Here is a 21,977-nt window from a genome sequence, read left to right as displayed (position 1 = left end):
AGCTCTGTGCCGCGACGTGCAGCTCGCTGAAGCGCCGCGCCGCGCCGCTCAGGTGCGTACAAACCTTTAAACTATTTTTCGTAAAAAGTTATATTATTTTGTACATAGTTTTTTAAAGGCTTTTATAGGGCGGCTGAATTTGGGAAGTAAGTAGCTACTATATTACCGCAAATGTTAATATACCTTAATTCTAAAAAATTTACACATTTAAAAATATTATAATAAATCATCAGAATATATCACTGCCATGAAATAAAATAACTCCTTAATTGCCGCCTTTTATGAAACTGCTAAAGTTTTATTACGAAACTAAAATAGGAACAAAGATTTTAGTTGAAATGCTTTTAGCAATCGGGCACTCTGCCCAAAGCCACACTATTGTACACATCACATAATGGAAAACTAACTAGTAACAACTAACCCTTTTTATTTTTTGTGAAAGACTTTGTTTTCTTAAACAAAAGGGTTTTTGTTTCTATTTACTGAAACTTTTATAAAACAAATTAAAGAGACTTTCTTTTATTTAAAACTAAACAAAGTGGTTACATTTGAAATCATCATCATCATTGTCAACGGATAGGCGTCCACAGCTGGACATAGGTCTCTTGTAGGAATTTTTACACGCCACGGTCTTGTGCCGCCAGAATTCAGTGGCTCCCTGCGACTTTTTGTTTGTCCGCCTAGCGGGGGGTCTTGAAACTCTGCACATTCAGGATTCACAATTCCAGCACCTTGGGACCCTAACGTCTATCAGTTTTTCGAACTATGTGCGCTGCCGATTGCTACTTTAGTTTAGCAACCCGTTGAGCTATAACGATTGCTTTGGCTCTTCTATGTACCTCCTCATTTCTGATTTGACCACGTAGAGAAACTCCAAGCATTCCTCTCTCCATCACCCACTGATTTGAAAGAGCACGAGGTTAAAACCAGCTAATTAGATAAAGTCTTTGTAGAATTCTAAATCGGGTCACGCACACGACATTACGGTATTCAAAACGTGAATCGAAGTGACGGATTCACTGAATACATTATTTGCAAGCCTCCATGTTTCTTTAATGGGAAGTAGATATTCTGGACCTATATTATGATATTTTTAATGAAACAGCTGCAAGAAACAATGATAATATTATACTAAGACGGTAGGTCCTTAGTAGGTACCTATCTAAAATGTCTGCGCCGCCTATTAGTGACTATTAGTGGCTTTTCAAATTAAAATACCATCGTGTAACCGGGCTCAGATCTCACCTGGGGGTAAATGATGATGTAGTCTGACTGGGAAGCGGGCTAACTTGGAAGTGATATGATATTTTATTAAACCTATGTCTCTTATCGGTTTCTATGCGGTATCGTTCCGGTACACATACCTATCGCTTGGCGGCACATCTTTGCCGGTGGGAGGCTTCGGCTGTTGTTGGTTAGACAACAGCCGAAGCCTCCGACCGGGTTGATCATGATGATAATATATTGTAAGATAATTTAAAGCTTCCTTTAGGTAAGTAATTGTTCTTTTTGATGATAACTTAATAAACTTTTTACATACAGTTAAAATTGGTGTACTGAAAATAAAGACAGACAGACGACACTCAAAGATATGCCAATATAAATAAGGCTGTTTTCAGTGTGCGTTGCACCCAAGGTTTTATAATCTTATCAAACCACTAGTCTGTACTATTTTTATTAAATACTAATAATTTACATCATATAATTTTCTATTACATCTAAATCAAGGAACATATAGCTCGTCTCTGGGAATAGCGCGGAAGAACTTCTTTATGACATTGAACACAATTCGAACGATCGTGTCTGTGATTGGTTTTCCGAATTCATCTAGGACTTGTTTCCAGTTTTCATTAAGGAAAGTTAAAACTGTTTCACCTGTAAAAGAAAATAATGTTATTTAAAAAACCTACATCATAAATTGAAGAATGGTATGCAAAAATATTAAAAAGTAAAGTTATTGAAATGATTCTGTACGCATGTTCTAAAATGCTTCTAAGGTGTGTGAAAAATTAAAAAACCGGCCAAGTGCGAGTCAGGCTCGCGCATTGAGGGTTCCGTACTACAGTCGTATTTTTAGACCTTTTGCAGGATAATTCAAAAACCATGATACATCAAAATAAATAAAAATCTGTTTTAGAATGCACAGTTTAAGACCTTTCATATGATACACCACTTGATATAGTTATCTTACTTAGAAAATTGAAAATACTAATTATTAGTTCATGACCACAATTTAATTTTTTTTGTGTGATCTAACCCTAAATTCACGGTTTTTAGATTTTTCCCCAAATGTCAGCTATAAGATCTACCTACCTGCCAAATTTCATGATTCTAGGTCAACGGGAAGTACCCTATAGGTTTCTTGACAGACACGAGAGACGGACAGACAACAAAGTAATCCTATAAGGGTTTCGTTTTTCCTTTTGAGTTAAGGAACCCTAAAAATAGGCTAACTCTGATTTAAAACAACAAAAAAGAATCAATTTCGCTGTAGACATTTTTCAAATTTAACCAAAATATTTTTTTACAGAACCATTCTTACAAATCATAATATTTATACTATAGTTGGCTCCCAACTGTTTCGTTAGTCCATTGGATATTCAAATACGAAGGTAGGTAATAGTTTTTGTGATAATTGATTAATGTGTATTAAATGATAATGAATTTTAAAAAACCGGCCAACTGCGAGTCAGACTCGCGCACTGAGGGTTCCGTACTACAATTGTATTTTATCGACATTTTGCACGATAAATCAAAAACTATTATGCCTCAAAATAAATAAAAATCTGTTTAAGAATTAACAGGTAAAGCCCTTTCATATCATACCCCTCCTGCTATAGTAATCTTACTTTGAAATTTGAAAATAGTAATATTTGTTCATGAACACCTTTTAATTTTTTACTTGGGATGAAACCACAAATTCACGGTTTTCAGATTTTTCCCCTCATGTCTGCTATTATATAAGACCTACTTTCCTGCCAAATTTCATGATTCTAGGTCAACGGGAAGTACCCTATAGGTTTCTTGACAAATAGACAGACAGACAGACAACAAAGTGATACTATAAGGGTTTCGTTTTGAGGTACGGAACCCTACTAAAGACTAATTGATTTATTTTCTTTAACACAAATTATATTATAAATTATAAAAAATATTCTTACTCAGTTCAGGGTTCCCTTTGAAGAGGTTTGTAAATTGAAAACTAACTTTATCATCATAGCTATATGAAACTTTGTAGTCTTTTATCTCTCGGTATATCAATCCATCGTGTGTTCTGTCCTCGAACCTGATTTTGCAGGAAAATGCAACGTTCGCTGAAAAAATACCAACATTCTCTTAGTCTATTGAGGAGATGAACGAAATTGAACCTGACATCATGCTTAAAGGTATGATTCCGAACCACGCTGCACACAGCAGTGCTGCCGCAACAGAGCTGTCACCAGCTGTCACAGTGCTGTCCCGGCACTACTGGTCCCCATACAATTTCTATAAGCTTATATGACATTCCAAGCTAGGCAGAAATGTCGCGGCAGCAATGTAGCGGAACATTGCTGCCTAGCTCGGAATATAATGTCATATAAGCTTATAGAGATTGTATGGGGACTAGTAGTGCCGCGACAGCACTGTGACAGCTGGTGACAGCATTGTTCCGGCAGCACTGCTGCGTGCAGCGTGGTTCGGAATCATACTTAAATGCAGCATTTAAAAATATAGATTGAACTTAAATAGAAACTTTAAGATTTCATCATGTTCCAGTTTATCACTACCATAGGGGTAGTATTATAACTGCGAAAGTGTGTTTGTTAATTGGTTTATTAGTTTTGTTGGTTTGTCCTTCAATCACGGACCAAGTCAACGGAGCAACGGATCGACGTGATTTTTTGCATGGGTATAGTTTAAAACCTGGAGAATGACATAGGCTACTTTTTATCCCGGAAAATCAAAGAGATTCCCCGGGATTTTAAAAACCTAAATCCACGCGAACGAAGTTGCGTGCATCAGCTAGTAATGAAATAAAATCAGGTGACCACTCGCTGTGTTCATATTAAAATAGTCAAATAAGATATGTTAACACTTACGGGTTTTTATTCTGGCATCCCCTTCTCCATTTATAGCGAAAATCAGAACTCTACCAGTGGCTTTGTATTTTCCCTTCAAGGATAAGTTACACCGTAAGTTGAGTTGAGCTTCAAGGCCCTCATACCTGAAAACGTAAATTAAATTACTGTTTTTTTAAGGTTCCGTACCTCAAAAGGAAAAAGGAACCAGTATAGAATCACTTTGTTGTCACAGACAGACAGTCGGTCGTGTCTGTCAAGAAACCTATAGGGTATTTTCCGTTGACATAGAATCATGAAATTTGGCAGGTAGGTAGGTCTTATAGCAAACGTAAGGTGAAAAATCCGAAAAGAATGAATTTGTGGTTACATCACAAAAAGAATTAAAATGTATATGTGAACAAATAACTAGTATTTTCCACTTTCTATACCAAGTGGGATATCATATGAAAGGACTTTACCTGTACATTCCAAAACAGTTATTTTTTTTAAAATAATAGTTTTTGATTTATCGTGCAAAATGTCGATAAATTACAACTGTAGTCCGGAAACCTCGGTGCGCGAGTTTAACTCGTACTTGGACGGATTTTTTTAAATTATTTTATGTCTATAATAAAACGTATTTTCAAAAAAATACTTACTTGACGTGTTCTACAATGCATTTTCTAAAGCCCTTTATTATTCCATCATTAAATTCAATTTTCAGACCTCCAGGAAGGTCCAACTGCACTGGATCACCATATAAAGGGTCAGTAGAGTTTATACCTAGGCTCTGAATGCCTTTTACGAAGTGTGGAATTGTTTCTTGAATATTTCTCTTGAGGCATTCTGACTTAAGTCCTGGGCAAGGTTTTATGTAGTCCGCTATGAAACAAAAAACTATAAATTAACAAGTTAAATAACGAAGTAAATCAAATACTTAGTTTCATTATTCTCTTGGTTGAATAATCTGCATGTATATACAATTAAATGATGTCCGCGACTTCGTCCGCGTGGATTTAGATTTTTGGAAATCCCCTAGGAACTCTTTGATTTTTCGGGATAAACGTAGCCTATCTCCTTCCCCGGGATACAAGCTATCTCTGTACCAAATGTCGTCACGATCGTTTGAAAGAATGAGCCGTGAAAAGCTAGCAGACAGACAGACACTTTCGCATATTTTATAATATTAGAGTGGATAGGTATGTATTGTCAGAAAAAAAATGCTTTGTAAAAACAACTAAAGTTACAATACTACTATCTAGACCCTGTTCTTTGACCTAGATTTCTTCCATGGCCAGGGTCTACAAGTAGGTAGTTAACCTCCAAATATGAATTATACAATTTTTGAGCTATAGGTATAAAATATCATACCACCCCAGTCAATTTCAACTTTTTTTGCAAACCGAATTTTTTTTTATAATCCTGCATTTGACAAAAGCAGCAAATAAGTAAGAACGTTGATTAAAACAAAAAAAAAATGTATTTGTTTTTAATAAAGAATTAGGGATGATATTTTATGCTAACACGTGGTGGGCACGAGCCGTGCCACGTACGAGGCGCGGACGAGGCACGGATCCAAAACATCACGAGCATTTTATTTGAAGCAGTTTATGCTTCACCCATTTGAACTATTATGTACTGCTTCACCGTGCCGTGTCCGTGCACGGACGTCACGATGAAGCATGAAGCAGTGTTGATACAAACGTTCTCTATGTTCAATTTGAAATTGTTTTGGTATAAAGTTGATAAAACATTCAAATATACCTAACGTTAAAGTTTTTGAAGCCTCATTAATGCCGCTCCACGCCGTGTCAAAAACGTTACGTACTTTTGGGACACTTTTCTCATAACGTGACGTGCATTTCTAAATATCTCTAAAGTTATTTGGAAATGTCATGTCAAAATATGAATGTGTAATAAGGCAAATAATATGCTCTATTTACACGTAGGTATTATAAAAGACGGATTTTAATGGTCTGTGTTAGATACAATTATGTGCGGCATTTTATCAAACACAAAGCAAAGCATTTTAAAAAACCAGCTTGTTCCCGCAACTTCGTCTGCGTGCACAACACAAATTTCTATCTCCTATTTTACCCCTTTAAGGGATGAATTTTCAAAAATTCTTTTTTAACGGATGTCTACGTCATAATAGCTATCTGCATGCCAAATTTCAGCCCGATCCGTCTAATAGTTTGTGCTGTGCGTTGGATAGATCAGTCAGTCAGCTTTTCCTTTTATTTATCGAAAAATTAAAATTAATAATATTATTATTAGTGAAATGAGCTAAATACATTTGGTAGTAGGCATAGTTAGCGTTAAAACTATCGTGAGTGATTTCCATTATAAAATAAAGATGATCCCAGCTAAATGAACCCCGGATGAGTTGGAAACTAATCGGACTTACGTCGGCTAACCACGTAAGTACAGCTGGGATCTTCTATATTTATAATAGTAGGCAATATTTAAAACTTTCGTCCTAATATTGATCAATGTGTAAAGAAATATGTATATAATATTACTTACGTGCCAATCTTGAAGAACTTTCATAAAATAAAACAACGAAAACTATTAAAAATTCACCCTTATATCTAAACATTTTTGTCACAAAATATGTTACTATAAAATATATAATAAATAATACTAATAGATACTAAACGAATAAATAATACTAAACGAGTTCAAGAGACGATTGTTTTAATCCACTTCCTATTACACACTGCAACGAAACTAGAAATCTTGATTTTATAAATTAAACGTCCTTTGTGCTATATGTGAATATATCAATGTAAGGAACTTTGACAGTGCCTCAAATATTTATAGGTATTCGTATAGAGATTAGCAGTGTGTGTGTGTGTCTTGGTTAAGGCTCTAAAGTGAGTTATCTCGTTTTTTTTATATAAAAATGGCGAGTAAACGAGCAGGCGGGTCACCTGATGTTAAGTGATTATCACCGCCCATGAAGATTTGCAGTACCAGAGGAACCACCAATGCGTTTGTTGTCCAAAGGAAGTTTGCATGTGCGTGGAAAAAAGGATCTGGTACAACGGGTGGTCGAAGTGCTCCAGAAACCCAGGTGGTGAGGGTGGAATTGTTTGCGGTGGTGCGGTGCGGTTGTAGAAAAAGAAGGTTGGAATGAGATCAAACAACTTTTCGGAACAAAAAAAATCGGAACAAAACACTCTTTGTTTAAAAAAAATATGGCGAATTGTCGATATTGATAAGGATTTTTTGTGATGTTTTTTCCAGGAACATAAAGAGACACCTAATATTTCCTTTGAATTTTAATACAGTAATTTGACCTAAAATTTTTGGTTCCTAAATAACGTTTGGTTTCAATAAAAACTTTTGAGTATATAAATGCATTAACTTATTTATTGTCTAGATTTCATTAAATTGTCATTCTTTCCTACCATGTTCCTGCCACTTTCCGCTTTACCTACCCCAAAGTTTCCTGTAGAAAAAGGTCAGTTTGAATTTTTGTACAGCCAAAAAATCGGTAGTAAAGGTTTGTGAACAAAATTTTTAATTTTTTTATATCTAATCAAACTAACCAATTTATTAGGTACTAGCTGATGCCCGCGACTTCATACGCGTGGATTTTAAAAATTCCGTGGGAACTCTTTGATTTTCCGGGATAAAAAGTAGCCTACGTCACTCTCCTTGGTCTTAAATTATACCTATGCAAATCATGTCAATCCGTTGCTCCGTTCCGAAGTGATTGAAGGACAAAACAACAAACCAATAAACAAACACACTTTCGCATTTATAAGATGGTTAGTGATAAGATGGGTAGTGATAAAATATGGGTAGTGATTCAAAGTGACTACAAAAATATATCCATTAGTTAATGTTGGTTTAGTCGGTCTGTTTGTAATTGCAATTAATTATTTCAAACTAGCTAATGTTCTATCTGGAGTTGTATAATCTGTTAAATATCTTTAATTAATAGATATTATATTCTCATTCCCAAGATAAGTGTTGGAAGCTATACAATAGTGCAGGCAAAAGGGCTCAAGGCCGTCAAAACGCAAATGGTTGGACGATATAAGGGGGTGGACAGTAGACACTGGACAGGGCTTAGCTATACGAAGTTAAAAGAGGCGGTTTTAGAAAGAGAAGCTTTTCGGATGATGATCGCCAAACTAAGTTTCGAAGAAGGCACGTCATCGGATGATGAATAGATATGAAATAAATATATTGAGTGCCTTGCATGTAACCTTTATCATGCATTCTTTTACCCTTTAAGTATACATTTTTGATATAATCTCAAAATAAGTGTAAAAACCAGTAGGTATTATCGTTACGATTCCATGAAAGACAGGAGAACGAGAATATAGAATGTCAAGGAGACATTTAATAAGGAAAGAGTCTGAATGGCAAGGCTAAAAGGGCTTATCAATGTCTTGGTTTTATTAAGGGGTTTTTTGGCCGAAGACTCATTTTATTCTACTCATATCGTCAGAATATTAAGATCACCTCAGCTACAAAGTAGTAAAAATTATCCTTCACTAAAGTGGCTCAAGAAAGCTCAGAGTCACTCAGCGGGCGATGGAGAGAGCTATGCTTGGTTATGTCGGTTACTCTGGTTTTGCTACATACCTATCTAATCATTTCAGATTTGATCACGTAGAGAAGCTCCAAGCATAGCCTCTCGCCAATGGCCCACCAGTTTGGCGAGTTAGAAAATGTAAGAGCCCTGTAAAATTAATAAGAATGAATAATTTTTTAAATCTTCTTGCCCGTTGAGTGACCTCTGGGCTTTCTTATGAGTCTGAACCTAGTCTGTACTCTGTAGGTAGATAAGTACTTTACTTCAATTTAGTTTTGACGCGCCAGAATAGGCGCCTACTCGCGATGGGGTGTTAGCACTCATCACTTATTAAGTTATTACAGTGTCCAGTTTCAGGAAGTTCGGGAAGCGATCCTTTTAAAACGTCAGTGTCGATGTACGGATTTATTATATTTGTTTAAAAATCTTTGTTAAAGATTTTTGGAAAATTCGTTGAGTTACTTTAGTTAGCACTTTAGTTGTTCAAGGTTAAAGAAAATAGTGTACCTATGCAAAAACTACCTATGGTATGGTACTTAGTATGTAATTTAATTAATATAGTCATTTTTGAATATTACCTATTTATTTTTAAAACTTTAGTCACTGACCTCTACTAAAAGAGGTACGCTGGACCGACGATTGCCGACCTGTTTTTGAAACAACTTGATTTTCGGCAATTTGGCACTGATAGCAGCAATGAGAAACTTGGAACTAAATGTCACTGATAAGACATGTGCTGCTCGATTGCGGTAGAATGACAGCTACAATGTCACGATCGCAATTACCTATGATTGGTTGACGCTCGCTTCAGCCTATGATTCAGCCAATCACATAAATTGAAATTGTAATAATGATTGATGCATGTTTCACGAAATGGACGTACTGTCAACATAGTATCAACACGAAGACCATTTGACACAAAGTGTCAATTTTAACTCCCGAATCGGCACAAAAAATAACTGTTATTTTGTATAGCATACTCACTGCACACCTCTTCCAGCGTACTTGTATAAGTATACCCATTTCAGTGACACTAACGCATGTCACCTACTACACTCTAAAACAAACAGTGGCCAGCTCGTCTATAGTTTCAAAAAAATATAAAAGAACCATTTTTACCCGTTTCTTGTCATAAACTAGAAACAGGTTTAGTGATAATATTATGCAAACAGCAAAGTTAGGTACAAGGTCAATAGACATATCCGATATAATCATAAAATTACTTGTATAACGTCGTACTAAATGACCGGAACAAAAAAAATAATATGACTAACAACATCCAATAGTCTTTAATTAAGTATCGCGAGGTCGATATATATAACAATACTAGCTAATGCCCGCAACTTCGTCTACGTGGAATTAGGTTTTTAAAAATCCCGTGGGAACTCTTTGATTTTCCGGGGATAAAAAGTAGCCTATGTCACTCTCCAGCGCAAACGCACTAACGGCGTTTGTGCACTCTATTCGGTTCATATCCGTGATTCTTCGAAGTGGCCGTCCTACAAATGTACTCATTCGTATGATTCGTATTTTTACGGAATCCGTGATGGCACGGATGACGACACAAACGCCCTTTGTGACATTTTATTTCTTTTTTATACCTAGACAATAATAATCTTTAATCTAAATATATAAAAGGACTAGCTTATGCTCGCGACTACACAAAAATCAAACCCCTATTTCACCCCCTTAGGGTTTGAATTTTCAAATATCCTTTCTTTGCGTATGCCTACGTCACAATAGCTATCTGCATGCCAAATTTCAGCCCGATCCGTCCAGTAGTTTGAGCTGTGCGTTGATAGATCAGTCAGTCAGTCAGTCACCTTATTTTTATATACCTATTTAAATTGATATATATTAGATATTGATAAAGTCGTCAAATAATAAATCATTCAAGTTTTCATTCCGATTATACAAAACAAACAAAAAACCACAAAAAATAACCTTCGTCAATCGACTCAGTGTCAGGCACCTTATGCAAAATCATATTTTGTTAAATGTTATATAAAAATATAATATAAAAAGCTTTATTTTTATCCCTTACTAATCCTAATTTTACATTTTTATCTATAGTTTATTTAACTAGATATTCTTATTTTTATTCTTCCCAACTTACTTGATATTTACACTAAACAATTTAAATAATCTAATCTCTACAATAAAAGTTTTTTTTTTTTTGTTTTTTTTCTTTTATTGCACTTTTTTACTTAAGTTCTATGTAAGGGCCGCCAGTGGCGGTAAAAGCCTCCTCCATTTTACTCCATGTAAAATCTCTCAAATAAAATCACCTATCTCTGGCCAGCGTACTCCAAATCTTCCCCGCAACTTTCGCGAGGTCGTCTTCCCATCTTTTTAATGGTCTTCCGGGTCTTCGCTTCCAATGTTACTAATATGAATATACCTACGACCTTAAAAAAATATTTACGAAGTTAATAATATAGGATCAAAGTACACTTCGGCAAAACGTATGCATACATAAATATTATACTGCCTTCCTTAATTAATATAGTATGTACCTACCTTTACTAAGTCTATGTAAAATCGCTAGTAAGTAAACCTTTACATAAAAAATAAAAAAAACGTTATTTGTGTTTTATAATATAAGCAGGTAAGAACCTAAGGAAACAGTAAATTAATGTTCCTACACACGGAACTTAACTTAAAAGTTAAATTATTATTAGATTATTATCTACTACTAGCCTAGTACTCTTGTAGCTTTAGTTAATTAATTATTACCGCTACATCATCAAAATATGACAATCAAAAAGTGTACAAAAATAACTCCCACTGGCCACTTTGAATAAATTATTATTTGACTTTGACTATCTATTATAATATGCCAAAAAGTAATTGCGATGTAGTGGATGTAATGCTACTCATGTGGCAATATTATAGTACCTACTAATTTTGTAATGCTTTGTAAGAAGTGTAATCTCCTATCACGAGGGGTTCCCGACATGTCGTGATGTGTGGTTTTAAGACTGGATTACTTGTTTAACGCACAGAAATAGGAAGTACTTACCTATCTACGCAGTAGGTAGGTACTTCCTCCAGCGGGTTGGAAGTCATCCCACACGCGCTTGCTGATACCTAAGCGGTCTGCACTTCAGGACACGTCTACCCCAGCAGCCATCGGTTCTGCGGGAATTTATAATTGCTAAATTATCTCTGGTTTGGTCTGGTTGAAGGCTACGGTCATGGCTAGTTACCACCCTACCGGCAAAGCAGTGCCGCCAAGCGACTTAACTTTCCGGTAGGGTGCCGTGTAGAAAGTTCGAAACAGATAAGTGGTATAGGCTAACTAACCCATGAAGGGTTTAATGAAACTGCCATACCCCTTCCAAGTTAGCCCGCTTCCATCTTAGACTGCATCATCACTTATCATCAAGTGATATCACGTCAAGGGCTAATTTTTATAAGAATTGTTTAGAAAAAAAGTTATTAATATTAATAATTAAACCGCTGCACTAAGCCGTGAGGTTTATATGGTGTGGTGTGGTGGTCTTCTATAATGCTTAACATTTTTATTTTTTACAGTCAATCAAAGTGGAGTCAACATTTTTGGTGTTTATCATAACCTTCGGTGTCTTCGCACTGATCATTCCATTGTACCTCTTTATATTGAGCTTAATATCGCTGTTTTCTAAATCGAAGTGCACAGATGAAATTGAATCTGGAACCTTATTCTTGGAGTCAGAGAGACCAGATTGCCACGACAAAGTCCTCATCATTTTCACGTTCCTATTTTTACTTATATGCTGGTAAGTGCTTATTTTTACATATTATACCTATACTTATTCCTTCTATTATTACCATAACAAGAAAGTAAATGACATAACTATAAAATAATCTACATTGAGAAAAAATTTAATCCCATACAGGTTCTTAAACAAAATGGTTTTAGTGTCACGAAAATTACTTTTATTAATTACTAGATGATGCCCACGACTTCGTACGCGTGGATTTAGATAATATTAAAATCCACAGAGAATTCGACCTCAAGAGTACGCATAAACGGCTATAATTAGGCGTCTATAGGTGGTGGTCTGTGTAAATATCCCATGGGAACTCTTTGGTTTTCCGTATGTTCCTCTCCGGGTGCAGACTATCTATGTACACCTCAAAATTGATTAAACGGATAGGCGGTGAAAAGGTGGCAGATAGACTGATAGACTTTCCCATTTATATATAATATTATTAGTATGGATATATCGTAATTTGCTGTCGTTTTAACGTAAACGTGATTCTCAACATTTTTTCCAATATTTGTCCATATAAAACTCATAATATGCAAATAAGGTTTTAAGTAATCGTTTAGACAAATATGAACTTCCTAGAACTGACTGCCATGCAAGTCAAGGTTGAGAACAAGAACTGTGCTCGTAGAAATTATTTTGCTATTATGTTGCTATTATTGACTTTAGGGTGGTAATTTGAAATGAGTCAGTAGGGGCACAAGGTTAGAATGATTTCCAATCATATGACACCCGTGACTCGTGACGGTCCGCGTGGATTTAGGTTTGTTATCCCATGGGATCTCTTTAATATTCCAAGATAGCTTATGTCCATCTCTCCAGGGTGCAAGTTATCTTTGTACCTTAGCTTTGTACCTACCAAATTACGTCAAAATCGATTGAACGGGTGGGCCGTGAAAAGGCAACAGATAGATAGACTTTCGCACATCGATGTATATACTTTCGCATTTATAATAATTATTATTATAAGTATAAGCTTAGGGTCAATTCACGTTACACCTTGCCGAAGCCGGGGCGTGCCTGACACCGGCACCGTGTCCTATCTGTGCCGTCTCGGCCGGACTAGTCATTTATGTTACACTGGACTGGGCTATTCATAAATCAATCAATGCCGTGTCCCGTCCAATGTCCATGCCATCGTGTACGGCTAAGGCACTGACTCGTATCGATGTAACATGAATTAGTTGTACAAAAGTGCTAAGTAAAATTTGACAAATGGTTGCAAGTCAACTTTTTTTTTTAAATTATTATTTTATGGTACAAATTGAAAAAAGTATACCTTAGATCTTGCTTGCTTCAAACAGTTATTAGGCGACGTCCGCCTTGTAATCGGAGCTCGGGGGTTCAATCCCGGGCACGCACCTCTTCGGAGTTATGTGCGTTTTAAGTAAATAAATATCACTTGCTTTAACGGTAAAGGAAAATATCGTGAGGAAACGTACATGTCTGAGAGTTCTCCATAATGTTCTCAAAGGTGTGTGAAGCCTACCAATCCGCACATGGCCAGCTTGATAGACTATAATGTGGCCAAACCGTTCTCACTCTGAGAGGAGACCCGTGCTCTGCAGTGAGCCGGCGATGGGCTGATCATGATCTTCAACCGTGCCGACTGTTCGTACTGAGTTCGGACATGGCCCAATTCCGCCTCGGTGTAACATGAATCGACCTTAACTCTTCGGCCAGGGTCTTTTTAGAGGTTAAAAAACCTTTATAGACAATCTGCAAGTTTTTACGCGGAATGACTGTCATTTGACCTCTGCAACCGGTTAATGATTAACAAGTTACCAGGTTCATAATATTTTAACGAATACCTATTAGGTATAACGATAATGATAGGTACCCGTTGTTAGTTACCCATTCGGTTACCCAATTATTGTGTCAACGTTGCTTAGCCAGCAAAACCAAATATAACATAAACTAGCTTATGCTCGTGACTTCGTTCACGTGGACTACACCAATTTCACCCGCTTAGGGGTTGAAATTTCAAAAATCCTTTAGTGGATGACTACGCCATAATAGCTATCTGCATGCCAAATTTCAGCCCTATCCGTCCAGTAGTTTGAGCTGTGCGTTGATAGATCAGTCAGTCACCTTTTTCTTTTATATATTTAGAAGATTAAAATGAAAACGAAAATGAAAATCTTTTTTATTCGTATAAACTTTTACAAGTGCTTACGAATAGTCGGATGCATCTACCACTGGTTCGGAATGCCTTTCCTGCCGAGAAATTTATTTATTAAAAGTAATAATGCGGGTATAGCCTAGTGGTTAAGACATCGGCCTTCTATTTGGGAGGTCGGGGGCTCGATCCCGGGCACGCACCTCTAATTTTTGAGAGTTAAGGGCCTTTTAAGTAATTAATCACCACTTGCTTTAACGGAGAAGCAAAACACTGTAAGGAAACCTGCATGCCTGAGAGTTCGCCGTAATGTTCTCGAAGGTGTGTCTGCCAATATACACTGGACCAGCGTGACGGACTATGGCCTAAACCCTTTTCATTCTGAGAAAACACCCGTACTCAGTAGTGGGCCGACGATGATGATCATGATGACGGTGACAAAAACTATGCCACACAATCGTCATTTTTTTATTTCCCTTAGTCATTGGCAGGGGCGTGCAGGTCATAGAGGCATAAATGCACTGCTTACCCCAGTTGTAATAGCTCAATGCATATTTTTCATTTTGACCTGCCAATAAACAGGTTCCTAGCTAACTAGTGCCTACCCTGGCTTCAAACCTGTGCACGCCACTGGTCATTGGTCATTACCTAACTATGATTTTTGTCCGATAGTCCTGAACGAAGCTGGGGCGAGTGTGCTAGTATATTTAAATATGTGGGAGTTGAAGGCCTATATATTATACCTGCCAGAAATTATATTATACCTAACGCAAAAATGTTTTCAACAATTTTTTCCTTTAGGCGCATTCCTTCAGGCCTCCTATACAACAGACCCATTTCAAATTCCTACCCTGTATGTAGCACTATTATATTATATTCTGTGCCTGTACGAAGGTAAACCAAACAAACAACTTTACAACCATGTTACATTTGGACACAAATATTGCAAGACCGTACTCAAGAACACCATTTAAGAAATCAAATAAAAAATAACTATGAGTGGTCTGTGCAAAGATATAATGTATCAAAGCTTATAAGATATGCTTAATACGTCAACCTTTATCATTGTTAAAAATAGTTCAGAATGTCAGATGTAGTTTCTCTACCGTAAAATAGATGGCGTTAGTAAAAGTTTATCTCGCGCTATTAATTAGATTGAAAAAGCGGGTACCGCCTACTGAGCGTAAAAATGACAGATATTTCTGAAACAGTGCAGTTCCTTTCTCTTTCTACGAAGATCAAAGAAACATGTTTTCCAAATTTATATCACAATTTCTTAGTGTTTAAAGCGATATGTACGTGAAATAGTAATAACATAGCGAAACCAATAATAATCTTAGATGCTTTCTTCATATAATATTAAAGTGATTGATAGTTTAATATTACACCGTTTGTACATTTCAGTGGTCTTATTTCGGGGATGATTTTAAGCAATGAGCAGTCTCGAATAGCTGTCTCAGAGAGTCGCAATGTAATTAGCTGCGCCTGCGCCGACATAGCTGCTTGGCTTTCGACAGCTGTGCAGGAGTTGCACCAGAGCTTGGTACCGCCAGTGGATATGGTGTTTTATGCTTACAACGAGGATTTGAGAAGTAAGTCGTACAGTTCCATTTTTAGCGTTCCGTATCTGAAGGGTGCCAACGGGACTCTACTACTCCTCAGCGCCCACTGTCCATCCGTCTATCTGTCAGCGGGCCGTATCTCGTGAACCAAGGTAGAAAGTCGAAATTTTCACAGAGTGTGTCTTTCTATTTCCGCTATAACAACAAATAATAAAAATTGCAAAATGGCTGCCATGCCAATACTAGCAGGGTAGTAGCTGAAAATCAGCCCTTTAGGTTCTTGTTCTGTGCTCAATGCTGAGCTGGGACCCTTTTTCGGAATGTGCCATACAGGACCTTTTGTTCCGGCGGTTCTTTTGCTTGAAGCACGTTGGGCTTATGCACAGGTGGAAGAAGCGCCGGAATAACCAGCTCTTAGTTATAAAATGTGAAAAATCTTTTATTTCTTTCGTTCAAATTAAAAAATACAAAGTGATACCTATATATTTTACGACGGTACGGAACCTTTCGCGTGATGAGTCCGACTTGCACTTGACCGGTTTTTTTAATACAACAATCTCATGCTATCTATTCAAAACAGTGCAGTACCAGGACGGAGTAGGATTTTATTGTCTGTCCATATCTGTGTTGCTGTTATACCTAATGATAGATATACTACATATATCGTAAAACTGAGATATAGGTAATCAAAATTACATATTAAAATGCGCCTAAACAATATTAATTTTGATAGACTGAATTTGACCCTGAAAAATACGGTTGTATATAGAAATCTCAAGTAAATAAAATAACACACTAGGAAAACATGCAAAATCCTTCACATTTGGTTCATCTAACTAGATGACTACTTCAGTAAGTAAATATCTGGATCTTTTATACGTATTTACAAAAATGTAAACAAAAAAGTAGCCGAGCCTTGACAAGGCCCTTTTTATACGCACGCTGCCCTAATAATTTCTCTCTAGACAATTTAGGCTGGCAAACTATCATGAACTCTGAGCAAAATTTTGTTTACCCAAATATTTCAAAGACGCATTTACTAGGGCTGTAACAACCTTTAAATGTAGCAAAAGTTGTTGATGAGATAAAAATATCCTGAATGTATATTATACCCCAGAGAGAGGGCTTATATTATCATAAAACTAGACGGTCTCCACTCCAGAACGCGTCTGTCTAATCAGTCGTTGGTTCTGCAACAGACATGACATGTGATCCTTTTGATTGGCCATTTTTGTTCTTTGAAGAATGTCCTCATTCCTGATTTTATCCCTGAGAGAGATACCCAACATAGCTTGGAGCGGAAATATGGACACTGATGGTGTCCATATTTCTGCTCCATACATCCAGACAAAACGCACTCATTATTAAAGATTGGTCTTTAGGCTTTCCATTACCGAGGACTCAAAAACCTGACTTAGCTTTGCAAGTGCTGCCCAGCTCAGCTCAACTATTTTATCTATCAGCATCCTTAATAATCCAATAAATTATTAAACCTAAAGAGAATAAATAAAATAATTTGAGTACAAACACTTCCTTACGTAACTTGTTTAAAAAAATAGAAATAGAGAAATGAACTCGACAGAAGTATTTTTAAAGAAAGTACTAAACTAAGTACCTAGTAAATAATTATACATCTTCTGTCTAGTCAAGCGTACGGAAATCTGGTTACTTCATCATTACTTTCCATAAGATGTGATTGTCGTCAAAGTAAAAAAATGTTGCAATAGCAAATATTAAGCAGTAGCACCCCTAGCCAACCTTCGTCTAACGAGCCCTCCGTCGTTAAGTGAGACCCCTTGATATAATTCAAAGGGCAAACCTGAAGTTTCCGGCAAGACACGCTGATGACACATAATATCTATATCATATCTACGTTCCTATACAACTTTGAAGCGCAATAAAACGCCGTTGTACGAGTGTGTTTTCCCTTGTTCCCTATCTTTATCGGTGTTTCGAATATAAATGTACATTTATTTCCAAAATAACATAGCCTCTGGGTGTAAGGGAGAACTTTTTGTGTCCCCCACAGTGATTGTGTTCTTAGATTTCCCTATTACCAGAGAGATTTGTCCGTGACATTTTTATTCAAACCTCCGTACATTTGAGATATACTTAGTGAAATTTTCATTTACAGATGTAGCAACACTTTTGGGACAGCCGATACAACAAGCTATAGCATCAGAAAGTGGCATCGACTTGGTACTGGACTCTTTGGCAGATATTATATCAGGTACTATGGTAGAATATGATAATGATCATTAAAATGCATCAGAAAGTCTCGGACAAGAGAACTAAGACCAGCCATACACGGACAGCTTTAAGCAGTCAGGATGGACTGCTTCAAGCTGCGACTGCGTATTGAACTACAGACTTCTACGTACGTACATACACGAACCGCTTAAGCAGTTTCCACTGCTTCGGGCAGTTGGGCGGTCAAGTAGTCGCCAGGCATACACTGACTGCTCGAGCTGGCGTCCGCTCTCGCGCAGTTACCCCCGCCCGCGCTCCTCATTCCACGTCGCGCACGCTTCCCGCCCGCATTGAAATTGCTTGAAGCTTGAAGCTGCCACCGAGCAGTTAAGCTAACTGCTCGATGGCAGCTTCAAGCTGTTGACTCTGCCTGCAAGAGCGGTCCGTGTATGTTGATCCGCTCGAGCTCAATAAGATTAAGTACTCGATCTATGAGACAGTACATAAAAAAGATTCCCCTATTTCAGAGAGCGAAGATCTATCTAACAAAGTGTCCTCATTAAGGGAAACCTGTACAAAAGCTAGTCTTCTCGCAGCTGCAGCATCAGAGAAGATCAGTGACTTGGCTCAACAGCTAGATAGTCTCAGGCAACATTGTGTTGAGAAGGACATTCCTCTTTGTGACACGCTTAGGACAAACACGCTACATATTATGATGAAATTTGATTCAGTGAGTATCTTCCTTAATATTTTAATTAAGTAAGTAAACAAACTATTAGCTTATGCTTATGTTTACATTGGCATTTATAGGTCAAAAAGTGTAAGAAAGCGGTAGAACATGAACATTCTCATCTAATTTACGTATCTGAACAATATCTTATCTAATTTTAATTCTTATCTGTATAGCTTCCGCAATATTATTATATTCGTAGTTATAATATTATGATTAACAACAAATCCGAGAGCGTGTATAAATGTAAAGAATCCAATCTGGATTTTACGTTATACTTAACTATAATTTCAGATACTTCAAGAGGAACAACTTTTAGAACTAAATAACTTAGGAGTTACAAACCTAACAAACGCCATATCTACAGCCAGAAAAGAATTCCGCACTTTGCCCATAGCTATATCGTCACAAACAGAAAGAATAAGAGCGGGTAAGGGAAATAGCGGAAAATGTGAAAATAAATGAATATCGACAGTGTTGATAAACAAATTTTTGTTGGCAGATATTCTCCGCGATATAGAAAATCGTAGACAGATCGTTCACGACTCTGCCAAAGTTCTAAACGATATAGTAAGACACCTGACAGCGGGGCTACATAGCCTCGCTCGACATATGGACACAGGGTTGGATAGATTGAATAAGTATGAGATGTGGCGTTGGATTATAATGCTGGGTAAGAAATAGAAACATTTTTATCCAAATAAACTTTTACAAGTGCTTTTGAATGTACAAAATAATCTACCCAACACCCTACCACCTGGTACGGAATGTCATTCCTACCGAGAAGAACCAGCAAGAAACTCGGCGGTTGCTCTTTTAAAATAATCAATTTAGTAATATTATGGGATATAGTGTATGTAACTGCAGTCCCACGCATTGCTGGAACTTTTGGGAGATTAGGACTTTTCAACCATCCAATTACCGACTTGTCTCAACGTTTATTAACCAGCGCGATTAACTGATATGCGCTGTCTCAACGAAGCCATACCATCCTCAATGATGAACTTTAATAGAAGCTGAATCTTTCAAACATCGATGAAATGTTAATAATTATTGTCTCTTTATATTGTCCTGATCCAGTCCCAGACCCTAGTGGAAAATTACTTGACTATAGTAGACTTATAAAAAAATACCTACCTACCTTTATCATAATTTGAAATCTGATCGTCGAGCTACAAAATAATACAGGCCTTTCCCCTACGAAAATACTCGCATCGTTGAATATATTATTACATTGATTTACCTTGTGCCTTGATACGTTTATGTTAATCGAATAAAGACAAATTATATGACTCTTGCCTGCACAAGTTCATTTTAATATTATAAATACAAAGGGTAGATACACTTTCTGTCTGTTCTATAGATATTCACAGCCCATTTGTTTAACAGATTTGACAAAATTTGCTGCATTAGCTTGCAACCCAGGGAAGGGATACTCTTCCCTGGGTTGCCTAGCAGCATGAAGGTTACTTTTTGCCCCGGAAAACCAACGAGTTCCCACGAGATTCCTAAAAGTACCAAAATCTACATGTATGTAACCGTGGTTACCATCTATTTGACGCAGAGACATCTTGCTTCCTAGAGAGACTAAATTTTATCTCGAAAATCAAAGATTTCCCACGGGATTTAAAAAAAACCTAAATCCGCGCGAACGAAGTCGCGTCTAATAAAAACTAATATTATTTTTACCAATATGGACGTCATAGTTTAATGTGTTACGTACAACTATAGAGATAGATTAGACAACATTGTTTATCATATATCTGCTATACTTGCTTTTGCCAACGATTTCGGATCTTTTAAGTCCCGTAAGAACTCTTTGCTTGTCCAGGAAATTAAGCCAAGCTACCTTTGTGGTTTTTCATGAATTACGATAGGCAAACTATAACAGACAGACATAACCTCGCATTTATAATAGTAGTAGGCACCTGTAGAGTTCGGTGTTTATCAATATTATTTGCTGTTTAAAGTCCAGTTTTTTTAACAGCTTGCAACGTTATCATTAGTTTCGTCATGCTGCTGATTCTCTTGGCAATGTTTTGTGGTTGCGGAAATGCGAAAATTCACGCAAAAAGAACTTTACAAGTGTAAGTATTGCCTATATTATAACTACTCAATATCGGCAAGATAAATATGCCTTACAGAAGATTTATCTATACCTATTTAGTTTACCTTGTCTTTAGTAAGGATGTTTTTAATATTTAAATAGTGAGTAAACAAAGTAACAAACCGACCGCCATCTTTGAAAACTTCCAGCACCCCTAACGCACTTCCTGCATCGATTTTCGAAGAATTTGTTGTGAAAGAATGGGGACCCCCTTAATAACCATATAGAAAAGCTTAGTGGGAACACCACAGAAGTTTTGTTTATTGACATGGTTTTTTTTCAGATCATCATTTTGTTTGTGTATTGTATCCATCATTCTTTGGAGTATAGTTTCTGCTACCTTCCTTATCTCTGGACATGCTGAGGTACGTGTTGTGTTCTAGCCTTATTAAATTATTACATGGCTTCTAACTTCTTATCATTAAAGTGATACATTCAAAAGCCATGTGCAATAATTTATTGTTATTGGTAAGGACCTTACCTAAATGAAAACCGACAAAAATAGCGTACATAGATAAGCACACAGGAAAATTTTTGCCCGGATCCGACTGACAAATTCAATCGTAAACATGTTTATTAATTTATTATCAAGTTCCGTTAAATTACGCAAAAAATTAAACCTCAAAGGCAAATGCCCATTTTTTACCAGGATTCGATCAACAATATGATAAGTACTATAAAAAACCGGCTAAGTGCGAGTCAGGCTCGCGCAATGAGGGTTCCGTACTACAGTCATATTTTTTCGACATTTTGCAGGATAATTCAAAAACTATGATACATAAAAATAAAAATAAACTGTTTTAAAATGCACAGGTGAAGACCTTTCATATGATACCCCACTTGATATAGTTATCTTACTTAGACAATTGAAAATACTAATTATTAGTTCATGACCACAATTTAAGTTTCTTTGTGTGATCTA

The 21,977-nt window shown here is 36.6% G+C and overlaps 2 protein-coding genes across 3 annotated transcripts in view; one reads left to right on the top strand and one right to left on the bottom strand.

The window, feature by feature from the left end:
• prom (prominin) overlaps window positions 1-21,977 on the top strand; it is a 42,550-nt gene that overhangs the window by 3,001 nt on the left and 17,572 nt on the right. For both annotated transcript variants that reach the window (XM_034973485.2, XM_034973487.2), the window contains exons 3-10: window positions 12,130-12,353; window positions 15,871-16,058; window positions 18,163-18,258; window positions 18,746-18,948; window positions 19,243-19,378; window positions 19,451-19,621; window positions 20,936-21,035; window positions 21,339-21,420. In XM_034973485.2, the coding sequence (XP_034829376.1) occupies window positions 12,130-12,353; window positions 15,871-16,058; window positions 18,163-18,258; window positions 18,746-18,948; window positions 19,243-19,378; window positions 19,451-19,621; window positions 20,936-21,035; window positions 21,339-21,420 (1,200 nt within the window). The remainder of the gene's footprint in view (window positions 1-12,129; window positions 12,354-15,870; window positions 16,059-18,162; window positions 18,259-18,745; window positions 18,949-19,242; window positions 19,379-19,450; window positions 19,622-20,935; window positions 21,036-21,338; window positions 21,421-21,977) is intronic.
• Window positions 1,646-6,844, bottom strand: LOC117986619 (protein takeout-like). Its single transcript, XM_069501873.1, has 5 exons — window positions 6,567-6,844; window positions 4,700-4,922; window positions 4,080-4,204; window positions 3,162-3,314; window positions 1,646-1,875 (listed from the first exon to the last, which is right to left on the bottom strand). The coding sequence occupies exons 1-5, from the start codon at window positions 6,637-6,639 to the stop codon at window positions 1,724-1,726; spliced, it is 726 nt and encodes a 241-aa protein (XP_069357974.1). The 5' UTR covers window positions 6,640-6,844; the 3' UTR covers window positions 1,646-1,723.

Source organism: Maniola hyperantus, chromosome 11 (genome assembly GCF_902806685.2).
Source record: "Maniola hyperantus chromosome 11, iAphHyp1.2, whole genome shotgun sequence".
Taxonomy (NCBI): domain Eukaryota; kingdom Metazoa; phylum Arthropoda; class Insecta; order Lepidoptera; family Nymphalidae; genus Maniola; species Maniola hyperantus.
This window is presented reverse-complemented; position numbering and strand designations above follow the sequence as displayed.

Excerpts from the sequence above, each read along its gene's own strand:
- LOC117986619 (XM_069501873.1), bottom strand. The coding sequence starts at position 6,639 with ATGTTTAGATATAAGGGTGAATTTTTAATAGTTTTCGTTGTTTTATTT. Across the intron at positions 4,205-4,699 it reads TGCATTGTAGAACACGTCAA|GTATGAGGGCCTTGAAGCTC; the intron begins GTAAGTATTTTT and ends TTACGTTTTCAG. Across the intron at positions 1,876-3,161 it reads CAAAGGGAACCCTGAACTGA|GTGAAACAGTTTTAACTTTC; the intron begins GTAAGAATATTT and ends TTTCTTTTACAG.